Source organism: Polypterus senegalus, chromosome 13, assembly GCF_016835505.1.
Source record: "Polypterus senegalus isolate Bchr_013 chromosome 13, ASM1683550v1, whole genome shotgun sequence".
NCBI classification, from domain to species: Eukaryota; Metazoa; Chordata; class Cladistia; order Polypteriformes; family Polypteridae; genus Polypterus; species Polypterus senegalus.
The window spans coordinates 10,824,032-10,841,524 of NC_053166.1; the positions used below are offsets into that span (position 1 = coordinate 10,824,032).

The window sequence follows — 17,493 nt, forward strand, 5'->3', positions numbered from 1 at the left end:
AAATAAGCAAAACTTTCACCACTGGGCTGAAACCAACCCTTGTGAACTTCATCAAAGACCCCTGCAAGTACAGAATTTGCCCTTGTAAGCCCACACTTTTTTGAGGAGGGGTAGGAGCAATGGTCACTGTCACTTCAGAACATTACATTGAAATGCTAGAGAACTTTTTGTAGCCCCGACTGGAAGAAACTGATGTTTTACTCTGCTGGCCATGCTTTTACACCCCCTGGGGTGGAGGTTGATTTGTTTTAGATCCTATTTTTGTAAAAATTGATCTATTTGAATGGAATGTTGTGTGATTTCAATAAAATAAATAAAATTTAAAAAAAAATGGATGTGGTGGATGCCTGGTTTCAACGGGTTACAGCAATAGCTCATACAGCATGGAGACCAATGCAAGTTTAGTGGGAAATGTTTGCGGGAAAGCCGAGTTCCCTGCACGGCAATGTTAGGTGGCCTTCACGTTTGCCTGATCTCGCTCCATGCAATTTCTTCTTGTGGGGCTCTCTCAAATTGAAAGTACATACACCGACCTCAAAGCCTTCAAGGATGCTATTCGCCACAAAAATCACTGCTATTCCCCTTGAAATGGCCAAACGAGTCATGCGAACATTCAGAAATCATCTAGAAGAGTATCGCTAATGATGACAACCACCTTTCTAAAACACAGTGAAAAAAAAAACTATTTCCTTTCTTGTGTTGTAATGAAATTTTTTTTATTCATTTTTGTAAAATAAACATTTGAAATGTGGTACTTTTTTGGCTCACCCTGTACCATAAATGTATGCAGGCAGAAAGAAAAAATGGTCAGGTGGTGATCAGACCCTCTTACTTTAATGACTTATAATCCCTGCTTACTCCAAACAGTACAGTCCTCATTTATCATAAGGCGGCCAAAAATAATTACACATATTCACACTCTGGAGTGTTTAATGACACATGGTTAAAGTGAACTTGCCTTTAAGAATTCTGTTCTCAAAACTACTGTTGTACAGCTGATGAGTTGGGTATACTAATAGGTAGTAATTTATTTTGGCTTCAAATGTGTAAAGTGCAGAATATATTCAATACTGAACAATGTTACTAATGAGACTCAACAAATTTACACACTATGTAAATATCACTTGTGCACTTCAAAGATCAACAAGCTATTTTTTGTGAGTCAAATCATGTAGGTTGCCATTTTGATTCCAACTGCTAACTGCCATTAACATGCCACACATATAAACATTCACACAAACACAAGTGGTGTTACCCATCTAAGATGGGTTTAAATTTAAGTAATCAACGTAAACTTTCATGTTAAACACTGCAGTGCACCATGCAATACACAAGTCTCTTTCATATGCCATTTAGAAAGGGAACTCATAAAAGCAGTGTTAAGATTTGTGATGCACCATCTTTTGGAATGACAGAGACACAGCACCTGGAAGGACACACAGACACTTATCCTTTACTTAAGGTGGATATACAGTTGTGCTAGAAAGTTTGTGAACCCTTCAGAATTTTCCATATTTCTGCATAAATATGACCCAAAACATCAAATTTTCACTCAAGTCCTAAAAGTAAATAAAGAGAAACCAGTTAAACAAATGAGACAAAAACATTATACTTGGTCAATTATTTATTAAGGAAAATGATCGAATATTACATATTTGTGAGTGGCAAAAGTATGTGAACCTTTGCTTTCAGTATCTGGTGTGAGCCCCCTTACTAAACGTTTCCGGTAACTTTTGATCATTCCTGCACACCGGCTTGGAGGAATTTGTGCCCATTCCTCCGTACAGAACAGCTTCAACTCTGGAATGTTGATGGGTTTCCTCACATGAACTGCTTGCTTCAATTCCTTCCACAACATTTCGATTGGATTAAGGTCAGGACTTTGACTTGGCTTTTCCAGAACATTCACTTTATTCTTCTTTAACCATTCTTTGGTAGAACGACTTGTGTGTTTAGGGTCGTTGTCTTGCTGCATGACCCACCTTCTCTTGAGATTCAGTTCATGGACAGAGGTCCTGACATTTTCCTTTAGAATTCTCTGATATAATTCAGAATTCATTGTACCATCAGTGAAGTCAAGCCGTCCTGGCCCAGATGCAGCCAAACAGGCCCAAACCATAATACTACCACCATGTTTCACAGATGGGATAAGGTTCTTCTGCTGGAATGCAGTGTTTTCCTTTCTCCAAACATAACGCTTTTCATTTAAACCAAAAAGTTCTATTTTGGTCTCACCTGTCCACAAAACATTCTTCCAATAGCCTTCTGGTTTGTCCACATGATCTTTAGCAAACTGCAGACAAGCAGCAATGTTTTTTTTGGAGAGCAGTGGCTTTCTCCTTGCAATCCTGCCATGCACACCATTGTTGTTGAGTGTTCTCCTGATGGTGGACTCATGAACATGAACATTAGCCAATGTGAGGGAGGCCTTCAGTTGCTTAGAAGTTACCCTGGGGTTATTTGTGACCTCGCTGACTATTACACACCTTGCTCTTGGAGTGATCTTTGTTGGTCGACCACTCCTGGGGAGGTTAACAATGGTCTTGACTTTCCTCCATTTGTGCGCAATCTGTCTGACTGTGGATTGGTGGAGTCCAAATTCTTTAGAGATGGTTTTGTAACCTTTTCCAGCCTGATGAGCATCAACAACTCTTTTTCTGAGGTCCTCATAAATCTCCTTTGTTCGTGCCATGATACACTTCCACAGACATGTGTTGTGAAGAGCAGACTTTGATAGATCCCTGTTCTTTAAATAACACAGGGTGCCCACTCACACCTGATTGGCATCCCACTGATTGAAAACACCGGACTCGAATTTCACCTTCAAACTAACTGCTAATCCTAGAGATTCACATACTTCACAAATATGTAATATTCGATCATTTTCCTCAATAAATAAATGACCAAGTATAACATTTTTGTCTCATTTGTTTAACTGGTTTCTCTTTATCTACTTTTAGGACTTGAGTGAAAATCTGATGATGTTTTGGGTCATATTTATGCAGAAATATAGAAAATTCTAAAGGGTTCACAAACTTTCAAGCACAACTGTATTGTACATGTCACACATACACATATATTCATCAAAGTAAAAAGGTGCTCTTACCAGAATCTGGCAAGGAGTTAAGATCCGCACACAGAACAAGTGGAATGGCATTAGTTTCACCAGAGACTGAAGATAGCTTTAGACTTCGAGAAGCCTTGTCTATAATGTTTTTCACCTCAGAAAGGAACATCATTGTCTGGACCAATTTCACATCAGAATATTCCGGATCCCAATGCATATGAGCATTAGCCACTAGAATCAGCTGCCGTTCAATTCCATGGAGGGGTTTCCCAGCTTTGAAGAAGAGGGGGGAGAAAAAAAAAAAAAAGAATTATAGTTGAATACAGAAGCAAAGTAACACAAGAGAGTTAGTACAAGAACCTTTTGGTAAAAAGGCAAAAGTTGTTCTAATATCTGTTCAATTATATCAATACTAAAAATTAGTAAATGAAATCTTGCTCTCCTTGTAATTCAAGGCTTTTTTTTATAACTCATTGACTAAAATTTCACTGGTAATACATGAATAGAAATGTATTTTCAATACACAAACTGATTAGCCTGATTATTATTATTATTATATATTTTTTTAACTTCCTACAACAGAATATGAAATTAAGTTGATTAATCAACCTGAAATAAGACAAAAACTTTTGTTTGGTAACCCAACAACACAATATTTAAATGTTCATAAAAATGATCTTCTGGTGTGAGACACTAAATATGCTATGCTCAAATAAAGATCTGATTTAATTTTGCACAAATACTATAGATTAAGTACCATTGGGAAAAAATTTCCCAAAAACACAAGCTAGCCTAAGCCTGCAATAAAACCTCTTGCATAGCTGCACTCCTTATTTACAGTATATCGTTATCATATTTAAAACACTTGAACTGCTGAATATTGCCTTGCATCACAACATTATCACTTATTTGTAATCATTTTGAGCTCACAGATCCATATTAGGGTAGATCACTGATCTGCAGTAAGGTTGTCTCTTCAACAGAAGCTGAACACTTAAACAAAAAAAAACTTCCAAAATAAAAAGGTGCAATTGATCAAATGGGAGAGATTAAAATAAATCAGATTTTTCAATCCACACGTAAAAAAAAAAAAAAAAAAAAAAAAAATCAAACCTGGCTTAATAATTAGGCTCCTTATTCACTATAGTCTTTGTTCAGCTGATAAGGTTATATATATATATATATATATATATATATATATATATATATATATATATATATATATATATTACAGCAGATTGAAAGAAATGAAATGTTTAGTTACCTTTTAGCAGAAAAATATTAGTATTTATCTCAAAGTACAGCAAGTATCCTTGTGCAAAGGTGAAGGGAAAAACTAAAAAGAGCAAAACTACTCATTAAGAGGGAGAGAAGTAAACATTCTATATGCCCTAAAATTGTTAGTAGTTATGCCTATTGCCTTAGCATTTCTCCATAATTTTTAAAGAGGACCAGATTTTCCTATAAATTCTGTTTAGTTATAGCTGATAAGAATGTGTGTTTTCTTTTAAAGAAATGAAAGGCCATTAAGACCTTACAAATCATGATCAAGGTGATTTAGATTCTTCTAATGACTACCTCTTCGTTACACTAATATTGTACATTGTTAGAATGGATGCAAGGCCATCAAGATTGAAACTTTCATTAAAAGCTTTAAGCAATCGGGAACTTGTATATCTGGGTATTTAGGCACCAAAGAGGCAAATATAAATTAGAATTACTTAAAGGAAATTTTTCAATATTGCATATAATTTAAAAATGGTATCACATGCACACAAACAACTCTGAAACAAAACTCAAATGCTGACTTACAAGACAGTTCTATGAGCTCTTTCCGTAGCTCCAACAGTACGGCCACACCTATGTTGTCCTTAGTCATGACTCTGTTTAACATGGGTTCTGAACCTTCCGAGTTGGCCATTGCCAGTTGGTTGAATTCAACAGTATGTTTTTGGACCAAGTTAAATCTGAAGTAGAAATTAACATACATAAACATATATCTTCATTTTCAACATGGCGTCAATACAGTACATCATGAAGACTGAACATTTCATTATATAGTGAGTGAGAAATATTACAAAAGACAGTTAACCTGTTTAAACCAATTTCAACAAGTAAAAAGCTAAAATAAAGGGAAAACAAAACAAAAAATGTCAAATGTGAAATAAGAAACCAAAGATTAGATAATGTAACACACTCCCCCAACCAATAAACTGGTAAAGTAAATAGCAGTAAACCCATCAATTTTCTTAACTTATTTATTCAGACAGACAAGGACACTGGGAAGCTGCAGCCTTTCCCAGTAATCACTGTGAGCAAGGCAGTAACAGGACATGGACCAGTACTGTGATGGTTAGTCCATCACAGAGTGAAAACACACACACTTGAGGCCAGTGTAGTGACATCAGTTCAGCTAACCTGCATGTTTTTTGACTGTGAAATGAAACCTCAAAACCTGAAGGAAACACACAGACATGGAGAGAAAATGCACGCTCCACACATACTCAAGGACACCAGTGGAGATTAAGGGGAAGTTCAATTAAGACTGCAGAAATCACTTCTTTATGCAAAGAGTTTTGGGAATATGGAATAAGCTACTAATCCATGTAGTTGAAGCAGAAATCATGATAACCTTCAAGAAGTATCTGGATTAGTTAATAACACTGTTTAGCTATTAGCTAAACAAACAAGTTTGAAGGACTGAATGGTCTACCCTCTCATTTGTGAAATTTACTGTATGTTTTTATGGTATACAGAGAGAACATGCAGGATGCAAAACCTGGTATGCTTATCATGAAGCACCACTGCTCCACCGTGGCGAACAGCAGTAAACCATCGATATTAAAACATCGTAAATATGCACACAGCCAAAAAGTCTAATCATTATTCCAATATTTAAAACAAAAAACTTTCTGCAAGATACACTGAAAACGACAAAAGTAACTGCCATCCATTATTCTTTATTTCATATTCAAAAGGAAAGATACTTTGTTTTGATTTTGGACATCATATATTAAAAAAATGAATGGGATGGACAAATTTATCATGACCCCTAATCTAATACGTTAGAGCTAATCCTTCAGAAGTGATAACTACAATACAAGTGCTTGACAGTTGAAGTCTCATTCAAAGCTACAGAAATCTGATCCACTCTTCTTAAGCAAACTAATCCAGTTCTCTTAGGTTTGATGAGTTCATTCTCCCAACAGCATTCAATTTCACAAAAAATGAGAATTCTTTTTCTAAATAGTCAAAGAATACCAATACTTCTGGCTGCATCTGAATACTGCAATGGAAGACTACAAAAATGCATTGTACATGGATCAAACCACAACACTGCACCTCTACAGTATGTGCGGGTAGGGGTGCACAGTACTATTTTTAGGTAGCGAAACTACTAGTAGAATTGACTATTAGTAGCTAATGTTGTGGCCTTCTACCACTATTTTGAAATGCTAATTGAATCATCTCTTGTCTGAACTGTAATTTTCCAAAATTAAACAAATTCTTGCCTTGATTTAGGGAAAAAATCTGGACTGAACAGATACTTCTGCCGGATTCAAACTTTGTGAGATGAGGAAGTGTACAATAGGAAACAAAAAACAAACAAACAAAAATACACCCACTTTTCTGTTTTGTAGAATATTGCACAACCGTCCACATGTTTCCTATCTGACTCAGACATTGTCCTCGCTCGGGATTTTGGGCTAAAAAATCCATCATAACCCTGTTCCTTCAGTTCCATTAGAAAGAAATGAAAGTACTGCTCAGTTTCAACTTCCTAGAACAAAAAAAAAAGTTTTAAGATTAAAAAAAGGAAATGCTGCATTTTGAGTAACACACAATTATACTTAAACAAAAAAGAAAGTTTTTAATATATAGCAATTAAGCTGTTTTAGGTTACCAAAATAGCAGGTATAGTGGGGCAGTGCCTGATAAATGTTTTGTTCCCCCTATTAGTTTTTCTACTCATAGAACAAACTGAAAATTCTGAGCCTTTATATGCAGACATGGCATTGGTGCCTTCAAACCATTTATGACGATGCTGTGGTCACCGAATGGCTTCAGCCTGTGTCACTGTGCACAAAGTAAGATTATAGCCAAAGCTTTGCTTTGGATAATGTTTTCAAACGCTTGTTTTAGGTGTTTAGACTGGTTCTGCTCTGTGCAGTATTCTGCCTTGGTGCAAAATGGAGTCACACATGCTCCAGAATAAAGATAAAATGAAAGCACTTATTGTAGTCTGGGATATGGAAATCTGATAGACCACAGCAGCCATTTGGACAAATATCAAATAGCTGAAAAATGTTAATGATGTGAAATGTAAAATAGAAAATAATAAAAAAAAAAAAAAAAAAAGGTTAGTACAACAGTAATTTCCTTACAACAGTGCATGCAAATGAAATCTGTCAGTGAATGCTTGATGACCCAGTCCAGCTTAGTCCGAAAACATTATGTGGCTCCACAGTGTGGCTTCACTAACCACAGGGTAAAGGGTAAGGGTTCGATACAATGAAAGTTAGGTGATAGGGAAGACTGGAGCGGATCCAGTCATACTAGACCGTGGCAATGAAAGCTAAAAAATTTTTCTGAAGAGAATAAATTTTAAAGGAGTCTGGCCTTGAAAACGGACTCTCTCTTCCTCTGGAGCTGCACAAGAGAAAATGCCTCCAGGCTGGCACAGAGAGATTCATAAGGCCCCAAAGGGGTGCCTCACAGTTGGGTGGAAAATAGGGCTATCTTGATGCAACATCACGCTGCAGACCGGAAAACTGACAATCTGTGTGTGTATGTATGCACCACACTTGTTCAGAAAATTAGGACTTCTGTGATAGGTTTTTGATTTGGTCCCAGAAAAAGTTGCATCTATTGATTAAGCAAACTTACTGGAAGATTTCAACGTTCAGGTGGAGGAATGAAGGAGATGCCTAGAAACGTAGGCTGCCCAGACAGGTAGGCACAGTACATCTGGACAGGCAGACAGGAGTGTTGGGCCTCATTTATAAAAAGAAGACAAGAGGATGTGTTTCAATTACCAAGGAACCACACTCAGCCCTGGAAAAGCCAATGTTGGGGTGCTGGAATGGAGACTTTGTCCAACAGTTGAATCTCAAAATCCAGGATGAACAATGTAGAATCTGTTTTGGCTATGGAACAATGCACCAATTCTAACTTTGCATAGATATTAAATGGCTCATATGAATTTGCCAATTCTATCACTTTTTTTTTATTTTTTGGCAGACGGGGTGGGTGTGGGTGTTAGGGTAGAATAAGAGGCATAAGCATTATATTCCTGTTTGCAGATAATGTTGTCTTATTGCCATCCAACTATGACCCAAAGCATACAGCAAGAATAGGCACCTCCAAATCGGAGTCCCTGGCCCTTTCTTGGATAAAGGGCTCGCATACCCCTAGGTCTTGGTTATATATGAGTGTAAGAGGTGAACCCGAGAATAACTAACAAGTTGGCACAGCAGCAGCTTTATAAATGTTGTTCAACAGTCAGTTTACATCACTGTTGTTCAACCATGAGCTCTGTGTAGAAGTAAAAAGGAGAGATATTGCAACCACAAGTAGCCATAATTATGTTCCTGTGAAGAGCTACTAGACTCGCCCTCCATGACAGGGTGAGAAGCACAATATGTGAACAGAAAGGCCGCTTCTCTGTATTGAGAGTTGCTGGTTTGTGTGTCATGGGCATGCAGACTAGGTGCTCACTTTGCACTGCTCATATGAAGTATACAAAGCCTGTTCCACAAAAGAAAACCCTGGTCACATTGGAGAAATTATACCTCTCTGCTGGCCTGAGGGCATCTGGAAATTCCACAAGAACTGCTGGAGGACAACTGGATAGCCCTGCTCATTGTATTATTATTGCAATTCTCAACAGGATACCAAAGTAAAAATTATCTTTCTTAAGAGGATACACGCGACAGTCTTGTTTATTTGTTAGTAACACTATCCTTAGTCTTTCGCATATAATGCCAAAAAATAAATAAATAAAAAATGACTGAAATCACAGCAGTCTGGTTTTAGTTCCTGAAAAAAGGTACATTTACTGTATTTGCATGACTATTTTTCTGGTTGTAAGAATTAAGCTATTCATCTTGACAAGGTTTCACATTTAAATATTACCCTAAAATACTTTCAGGTATTAGAGTTAAACAGAATTAAATAAAGAACAATGCGTCAGTTTCTTACCTGAAGACTTATTATGTCTGCACTGCAACTTAAAATTTCCTGCATGATTGACTTCTTCCTGTACTCCCAGTTTAAAGCCCAAGATGGACAGTAGCCATACAACTGCCGGGTAGCATATTTGTCACACAGTACATTATAGCACATAACAGAAAACAGGGCTATATGGTGGGTAAAAAAAAAAAATTTACTGTAAATGTTGAGGACAAGCGTAATTAAAAACATGATTAAACAAATAAACACAGTCCAAACTCCATTGTATCATCCTGTAGATTAAACAGTATGTATTTACCATAGTACAACGAACATATTGAATTTGTCCAAGTTAAATCAAGTTGCCAGTGGCTATTTTATTGAAGACATTTTGTAAATGTATGCTCATTTCACATCCTATGGAAGTGTTCAAAGTTATCAAGAAACGTCACACTTTCCCAGTAAAATCTGCTCAAGTGCATTTCTTGATGGAATTTTAAAGAAACACAAGGGTGCTACTGATTCTGTTTGCACAAAACGAATCCAAATGTAAAATTTATCAACTGGAGGATTATTTTACAATTATGTATGACATCTGAAATGTTTAGAACTACTCGGCAGAATCTTCCTATCAAACTTCAGAGACTAATTTCATTGATGCATGCTTTTTCATGTTGCATCTGTCATGTGCTTTAAACTTCCAAGCTTAAATTATCAATCCATCTTTCCATCCATCCAATTTCAAACTCTCATGTTAATTTCATGCTTACAGAGAGCTAGTGCCAATTATAGTGGCATTTAGTGTTAAGTGAGAAGTCCATGAGGGGAGTACATTCATACATATCCCCACACACACCTGACAAGTTTAGAGTCACCGATTAACTTATAATAATAATGAAATCATAAAGTTTACAATTTGACAGGTTTTGTTTAACTGTAATTCTGGCACATCCATGGACAAGCGGGGATTGAACGAGAAAAAAATGATACAGGCATTGTATCACAAAACAAATTAAAAATGCATGATTCCCATCGCCCACACCAAACAAATTAAGAGTATCCACCCAAACATACCTGTCTAAATTCTGCAAAATGGGATCATAATGCACACTGCCAAAACTGAAGTAGTAGCAAGATTGATAAGTACAGATCAGTCTTAATTACTAATTTTTAAGAAAGAAGAAAAAACATTTTTCAAACCAAAAAAGGACATTTTATTATTTTTTATTTTTTTGTTCTTCATATCATTTTGATTACCTGAGGGATGGGCTCGGTCTGGCTCTTGCAAAACAATCCATGACCTTGACGGTGGTGGCTGTTCTGTTGGAACTAAGAGAAAGAGAAGGATATAACTACAAAATAATGGAGGTGACAGCAGAAGGCAGTAATTACATTAAGCATTCTCAAGGGAGCTGCCTACTTCTTTTAGCACTTCCTGACAAATTATCAAGCAAGAAATTCAGTAGCCTTCGAGTCCCGTCTGGTTCCTGGTAAAGATTCAGGATGTCTTGAGTAAGTGGGTTTCCTAAAATATTCAAATGAAACATCCATTAGATAGATAGATATATAGATCGATCGATCGATTGATCATTAGGCAAAGGACCTGAAATAAAACTGCAATACACATGCACACAAACTCATACATATAAATATACACATAAGCATATACATACATATATACATTTAGACATAAAAAAAAAGCAAAAGCGTACACCTTAATATACTGGGATAAAGAAAGAGAAACAATTCAAGGCACAACATATCTGAAATACCTCTAGAAAAAAGTTTTGAAAATTTCGATGTCAGAGAGCTGATACACTTTCAGCCCTTAAAGAGATACTCAACCACCAAAATTTATTTGCACCTGTTACCCACCCCACATTATTTGTAGCATCAGGAATCATTAATTTTGTTATCCGTTCCCCGTAAAAAAAAAATAATAATAAAAAAAAATTAAATTTCTTCAAAGCTACCTCTGGAGCATGGGGTGAGTAAAACATGCACACAAAAAAATCATTCTGGGTGATGTAGTATTTAAAAAAAAAAAAACGTAGTTGTGTTTTGCTGCCATCCTGTGGGCAAATTAAAAAGGTTCAGAAGAATTCCATTATCACCCCCTTCCTTCTCCAGCTGCAGTCTGTTTTGCATTAAAAAAAAAATCAATCAAGGTTACGACCTTATGCAAACTTTATTTTTAAACACTAGCCATTGTGTATAAATCTGTCCCAAGAAGTGAGGAAGGGGGGGGTGAGAAAAAAAAACCAAAAAAAAAAACCTCAGAACACACTAATTTCACACTACGAAAAACAAGATTAAAACACACAAAACTTTTGTAGCATGAAGTCAAACTCTGAGCTATGTCATGGCCAACATCATCCATAATGTCACCTCTATCCTTCTAGCAAGGAATCTCAGGATAAATGTTAGTTTAGTGTTAAACAAAACATTATAATTTAAATATATGGAATGATTAATTATTTAAAGAAAGATTTTTCAGATGATATAACATTAGGGCCTTGAATTGCTAAACCTTTCAATAGTTTAGCTAGTTAAAAAGAAAATCTCCTACTTTATTAAATTATAAAGTAGGAGGAAAGAATCTGGTTTTGATACATGTCAAACTCTGATATCCTGTAGGGCCGTGGTGTTTTTCTGTCCAATTATTGCTACTAATGGGAACATTCTTATTTCGTCATGCTTTTTGGGAGTCAAACTCCTTAAACTGTTGTTTTTTCCCTTAGCTAACAGATGCAAACTGTGCCAACAGAACTCTATGGCATAACCAGCAATAATTGGTGACTAATTAATAAAAGTGGTTGGACAAACAACCTGCAACTACTGCAGCCCTTCACTAGCCCAGTTTGACACTCCTGTTTTAGTAGGATAATGCAAAAGTGTAACTGATGTGTGGATAAAAGATCAACATTATACAGGCATGAACAGAACTGTCCAAGTGTTTATGCCAATAGCAATAAGTGCTTCCTTCTTTCAGGATAAGCGCCTTGAGCGTAGGAAAGGCGGTATATAAATAAAATGTATTATTATTATTACTAAATATCTAGTGTGAACACAAGTCCTTTACCCTTAATATAATTTTTACGGAAGGCTTTGAGTGCTCACTAGAAGGATGATTTACAATTCAAGAGTCCTACGAAATACAACTGAGGGAAAAAAAAGTCTACTGGCTGCTTTTCGTTACTTGTGTAAACAGATTTTTTTACATTTCGTTTGTACTGTTTGATTTTCTGTTTTCTTACCTTTCAACCCCAGTGTTTGTAACTGAAACAGTTTTCCCAGCTCAAAAGGTAGAACCCGTAACAGGTTGTTGTTTAAAAGCAATTCCCTTAAGAAAGAGAGAGATAAAAAAAAGTAACCTATTAAACATTTGCAGAATAAAGCTATATTCCATCGTGTAACTTCAGACTAAATGAACAACCTAATGCACTAAATAAATAAAATATTTACAGCATATGAGTAACTAATCTGTAAGACTGTATATAAATACTAATGATTGTTTTTCTAAACATTTATTTTAATAAAAGGCAAGTCATTTTTTATATGTTACACTAACTTATAAAACATCCTGTTTTCTATCAAGTTACAAATTTATACTAAAGAAAATCTAAACTATTATTTTTATCTGTATTTCAAAATAAACACAAAACCAGACTTTTTCAAATGTTAGTTTACTTATTTGTGATATTCACCTGAGTGACACCATGTTTCCGAGCTCAGCCGGTAAACTTCTGATCTTATTGGATGACAAGTCTAAGTACACCAGATTGTGAAGCTTGGCAATATCTGGCGGTATACGTGAAAGGGAATTGTCGCTGAGATGTAATGCTGTCAAGTGCGTAAGTGACCACAAAGCAGTGCTTAAACTTTTAACTTTTCCTGAGAGAGGAGAAAAAAAATGGAAACAATTAATATTGAAAGATAAAAATATAATACTGAAATTTATCAAAGATTTCATCCCACTATCACAAATCAGAAGTGAAGTTCCATCTTTATGAAACCGTACAGAGTAAACTACACTGTCATTTTGACAGTTACATTTTTCAAGTTACATACTTACCTACATGCATATTTTTAACATATTTATTTAAATGTCATTTATGGCTTCCAACTAGCGTGTACTCACACTAGCAATTTGTTCTGTGGCGGAGCATGTTTGTCTGCATGCAACCCTCCAAAGGCTATTTCATTTGACTAGTGTGATCGCTCCATGCCAGGCCAACCGTACCGTTCCCTGACCCACTTGGAAGAGGTGTGCCCAGGCATGGTTTAGTGGGATTCGGGAACAATATGATCGCTAAATGTGCCCAGCATGGTAAACAGACATGACATCAATGATGTGATAAATCAGGAAACCATGTGAGTTAAAAACTGGTTTTTATTCTCCCCTTACATGCGATGCATGCGAGTTGTAGTGGGCAAGAAAAGCTTTAAATTCCTTCCTTAACATCATTTGTCTCCGTAAAAATCTTCTCGTATGTGCAAAACGATTTACAGCAAAATGCTGCGCTGCACACTCAGTAAGTCTGTACGAGGGTAGAGCATTAAGTAAAACCAGTTTTACATGGATCTTGTTTTGGCTTTACACAAAGTCATATGATTATGACAAAAGCGTGACTGGGCCCTGAACTTTAAGCGCAATGCGAGTGCAGGCGAGTGGGGCGGGGGAACACACATTGCCTAAGTGTGAGTACACCCTTATTTGCCTATAGGTGTCATCATTAAAATATTAACTGTCATTTTTTTTTTATCCTTAAATACACAATTATAAGTGATCTGTGTCTTTCCAAAAATCAAAGAATAACTATGCATTCATATCAGTAAATTTCATTACTTTTTAATTTCTAAACCTATCTAACCAAGTTTGGAATCGTGGGGGATGCAACTTATTCTATAAGCATTACGTTCAACACTGAAAATGATTCAGCACAGCAAAAAATAAAATAAGCCAACAAATAATGTATGTAACTCAATGAAGAAAATTGCATCATATTATAACATTCCTTCAGCCAAAAACTCTAAAACTTTAGCAAACACAACCAGCAGTTTGCAAATTTTGTTTCTGTAAATTAGTTCTGACCAAAAAAAGCACTAAATTGAGATTTCATTGAAAACTGCCGTGAAACATGCTCATCTATATATACAGTCGATTCCGGTTAATCAGACCAGCCGCTTATTCAGACCGAATCCTAAAGAACCGAAACAGATCATATTTCATACGCCTAATATTGCTCGCTGATTTTGACCAAAATTCCGTTTAACCGGACCAAAGAACGTGACAGAGAATAAGAAAAAGAAGCCTCAAGTCACCCGCATAAAGCGGATCAAAAGCAGCTCTGCGACATTGGGAGGATCCCTGGGCTCTCCAGGAGAATTTGTGCTTTTATCAAAGACTAGCAAAATACCCGCGCTTCGCAGCGGAGAAGTAGTGTGTTAAAGAAGCAATGAAAAGAAAAGGAAACATTTTGAAAATAACGTAACCTGATTGTCAATGTAATTGTTTTGTCACTGTTGTGAGTGATGAGTGTTGTTGTCATTCATATATATATATATATATATATATATATATATATATATATATATATATATATATATATATATATATATATACACACACACACACACACACATACATACACATATATAAACATATATATACATATACATACATATCTACATATATACACACACAGCTATTTCGTATCAGTGCAATACGCTGTTTGTTAAAACAGTTGACTTCGCTCTTACGTGCAATAACAAATCAAATCATTCAGTTGTCTTTGCTCATATGTCATTTTAGAGCTGGGCGCCTGGCATCTTTTTGGCCACAAGTTCGTTTCTGTTTGGTGTGAGGTTCTGTGTTGTGGAGATTCTCAGGATGGATTGCAGGTGCTCATCAGTGAGGCGACTCCTGTGTGCTGTTTTGTTAGTCTTTATCACTGAGAAGAGCTTCTCACACAGATATGTGCTACCAAACATGCACAAGGTTCGAGCCGCATGTAGATGGACTTTTTTTGTTCTTCAAAGTCACCAAAGCGCCGTGCAAACTCAGTGCGCAATAACTCTAGCTTCGCAATAACTTACAGCGTTAATCAAGTCTACTTATGATGCTGCAAGTGTTGGCAAGGCAGCTGAAGCGCTGCATTATGGGATCTGTAGTTTATTGTGTTACCAGCGCTTCATATACCGGGCCATTAATAACAATAATACAGTATATAAAATGATCTCGCGGGCGGATATAATTACGCCGGGCGGATGTGGCCCTGACCCTTGAGTTTGACACATATGGACTAAATAGAACTTGAAAAGATATATTTTTCAAATGTGATCGCGCAATTCAGATAGAGTTGACGCACTACAGCCTGCATGCCTCAATGAGTCATCCTCCCTCGCTCTTACTTTTTACCGTTCATCTAATGAATACACTGAGTATGGCTTTACCAAAACAATCATTGATGGCGAATAAAGTATCCATTATTCGAGTATGTAGGCGGGATATATATATATATATATATATATATATATACATATATATATACCAGCGTATCATGCGAGAAGTAGTGTGTTAAAAAGGTAGAAAAGAAAAGGGAACATTTTAAAAATAGCGTAACATGACTGTCAATATACAGTATTTGTTTTGTGAGTGTTACTGAGTGTTGCTGTCATCAAGGATTTGATTATCATTATTTCTTTCAATCAGGTTCGTATTTGTAGGATGTGTTGTGTTCAAGTTACATTCCGTGTTTGTCAATCGTTGTAAAGATGACAGGTTTCATTCATCGATTCGTTTCTTACTGCATCAATAAACAGCTCGTCTTCTTCTTTATCTGAGACCTGACACACTGCATGCACGGGTTTTTACACTGTCTTCCTTTAGCGGGACATTGACTTTTTCCACCGTGTGCTTTGTTTCCACAGTAGCTGCATTTATGAATATGCTTATCAGGCGCTTCATATTTTTGCTGCCTTTTCAATTGTGTAATTCGGTTTTGTTCAGCTCTTTGGAACTGTTGCTTTTATCTGTGCACTGCGTCAGTTCCGTGAGCCACTCGGTGTACTTGCATCGAAGGTTCCCAGCTGTGCTGGTGCCATCTCGTGCTATGTCCATAGCTTTATTTAATGTTACCTTAGTCCTGGCACTTAAAACTTTCTTAGCAGTTTCGCTGAGTTTGTGTCAAACACCACCCTGACCATCTCATCTTCCTCTCCATAAGCACAGTCCTTCACCCGTGAATATTTACCCGTGGCAGTTTGCTATTGGATTGCGCTGACGGACGGCCTTATAGGGGCAGGCACTAAATTACAACCGCCAGCGGCAGCCTATGAACTTAAAGTGTAGGTTTACATCGTGCTTTGTTTCCGAAGTAGCAGCACTCATGAATATGGTTGTATGTGTCACTCGCTCGCTTCTTATTGTTTCGCTGCCTTCTCAATTATATAATGCATGTTTTCTTGAGCGCTTTTTTGAGGTCTTCCTGGTTTTCTATGTACTGCGTGATTACGTGGGAGGCGTGATGATGTCACGAAACTCCGCCCCACAGCGTTGAAGCTCATCTCTATTACAGTAAATGGAGAAACACTGCTTCCAGTTATGGCCATTACGTGTAGAATTTCGATATAAAACCTGCCCAACTTTTGTAAGGAAGCTGTAAGGAATGAACCTGCCAAATTTCAGCCTTCCACCCACACGGGAGTGAGTGAGTGAGTGGTGAGTGAAGTGTGAGTGAGTTGGTGAGTGAGTGATGTGAGTGAGTGAGTGAGTGAGTGAGTGAGTGAGTGAGTGAGTGAGTGAGTGAGTGAGTGAGTGAGTGAGTGAGTGAGTGAGTGAGGGCTTTGCCTTTTATTAGTATAGATCAGGAAGTCGGAAAACTTGTACCAAGTGCAAACCAGTGGGGGGTGAACATGCCTGCCCTTTCTTTCCTAAAACGGACCACCCAGTAGCCGGCAACATGAAGTCGAGCGTAAACAAGTGCACTACGTAAATAGAATGTGTCAGATCACAGCTGACTGGAATTTGGTAATGTAACCTTTTTTATAGTGCTTCGCATGCTGAGTGTCGTGTAGATCTTTTCGAAGAATTTGTAGATTTCTTTTTCAATAAACAAAGTTGAAAGCAACCATACATGTACGCAGTTCTTGTTTTTAAGTTCGCCATATGGTGTGCAGTCATAATAACATTTTAATATGTTACTTATAGCACGGCTCGTCTTGGTTGCACATGTTCGTGTAATCTGACCAGC

At 36.8% G+C, this 17,493-nt stretch overlaps 1 protein-coding gene across 1 annotated transcript in view; it reads right to left on the reverse strand.

The window, feature by feature from the left end:
- The window catches only part of cnot6a (CCR4-NOT transcription complex, subunit 6a), a 104,463-nt gene that overhangs the window by 12,833 nt on the left and 74,137 nt on the right, over window positions 1-17,493 (reverse strand). Inside the window, exons 3-10 of the mRNA XM_039773982.1 lie at window positions 12,946-13,132; window positions 12,496-12,581; window positions 10,659-10,763; window positions 10,496-10,567; window positions 9,269-9,426; window positions 6,694-6,848; window positions 4,880-5,034; window positions 3,107-3,340 (exon numbers count right to left, since the gene is read on the reverse strand). Of these exons, the coding sequence (XP_039629916.1) occupies window positions 3,107-3,340; window positions 4,880-5,034; window positions 6,694-6,848; window positions 9,269-9,426; window positions 10,496-10,567; window positions 10,659-10,763; window positions 12,496-12,581; window positions 12,946-13,132 (1,152 nt within the window). The remainder of the gene's footprint in view (window positions 1-3,106; window positions 3,341-4,879; window positions 5,035-6,693; window positions 6,849-9,268; window positions 9,427-10,495; window positions 10,568-10,658; window positions 10,764-12,495; window positions 12,582-12,945; window positions 13,133-17,493) is intronic.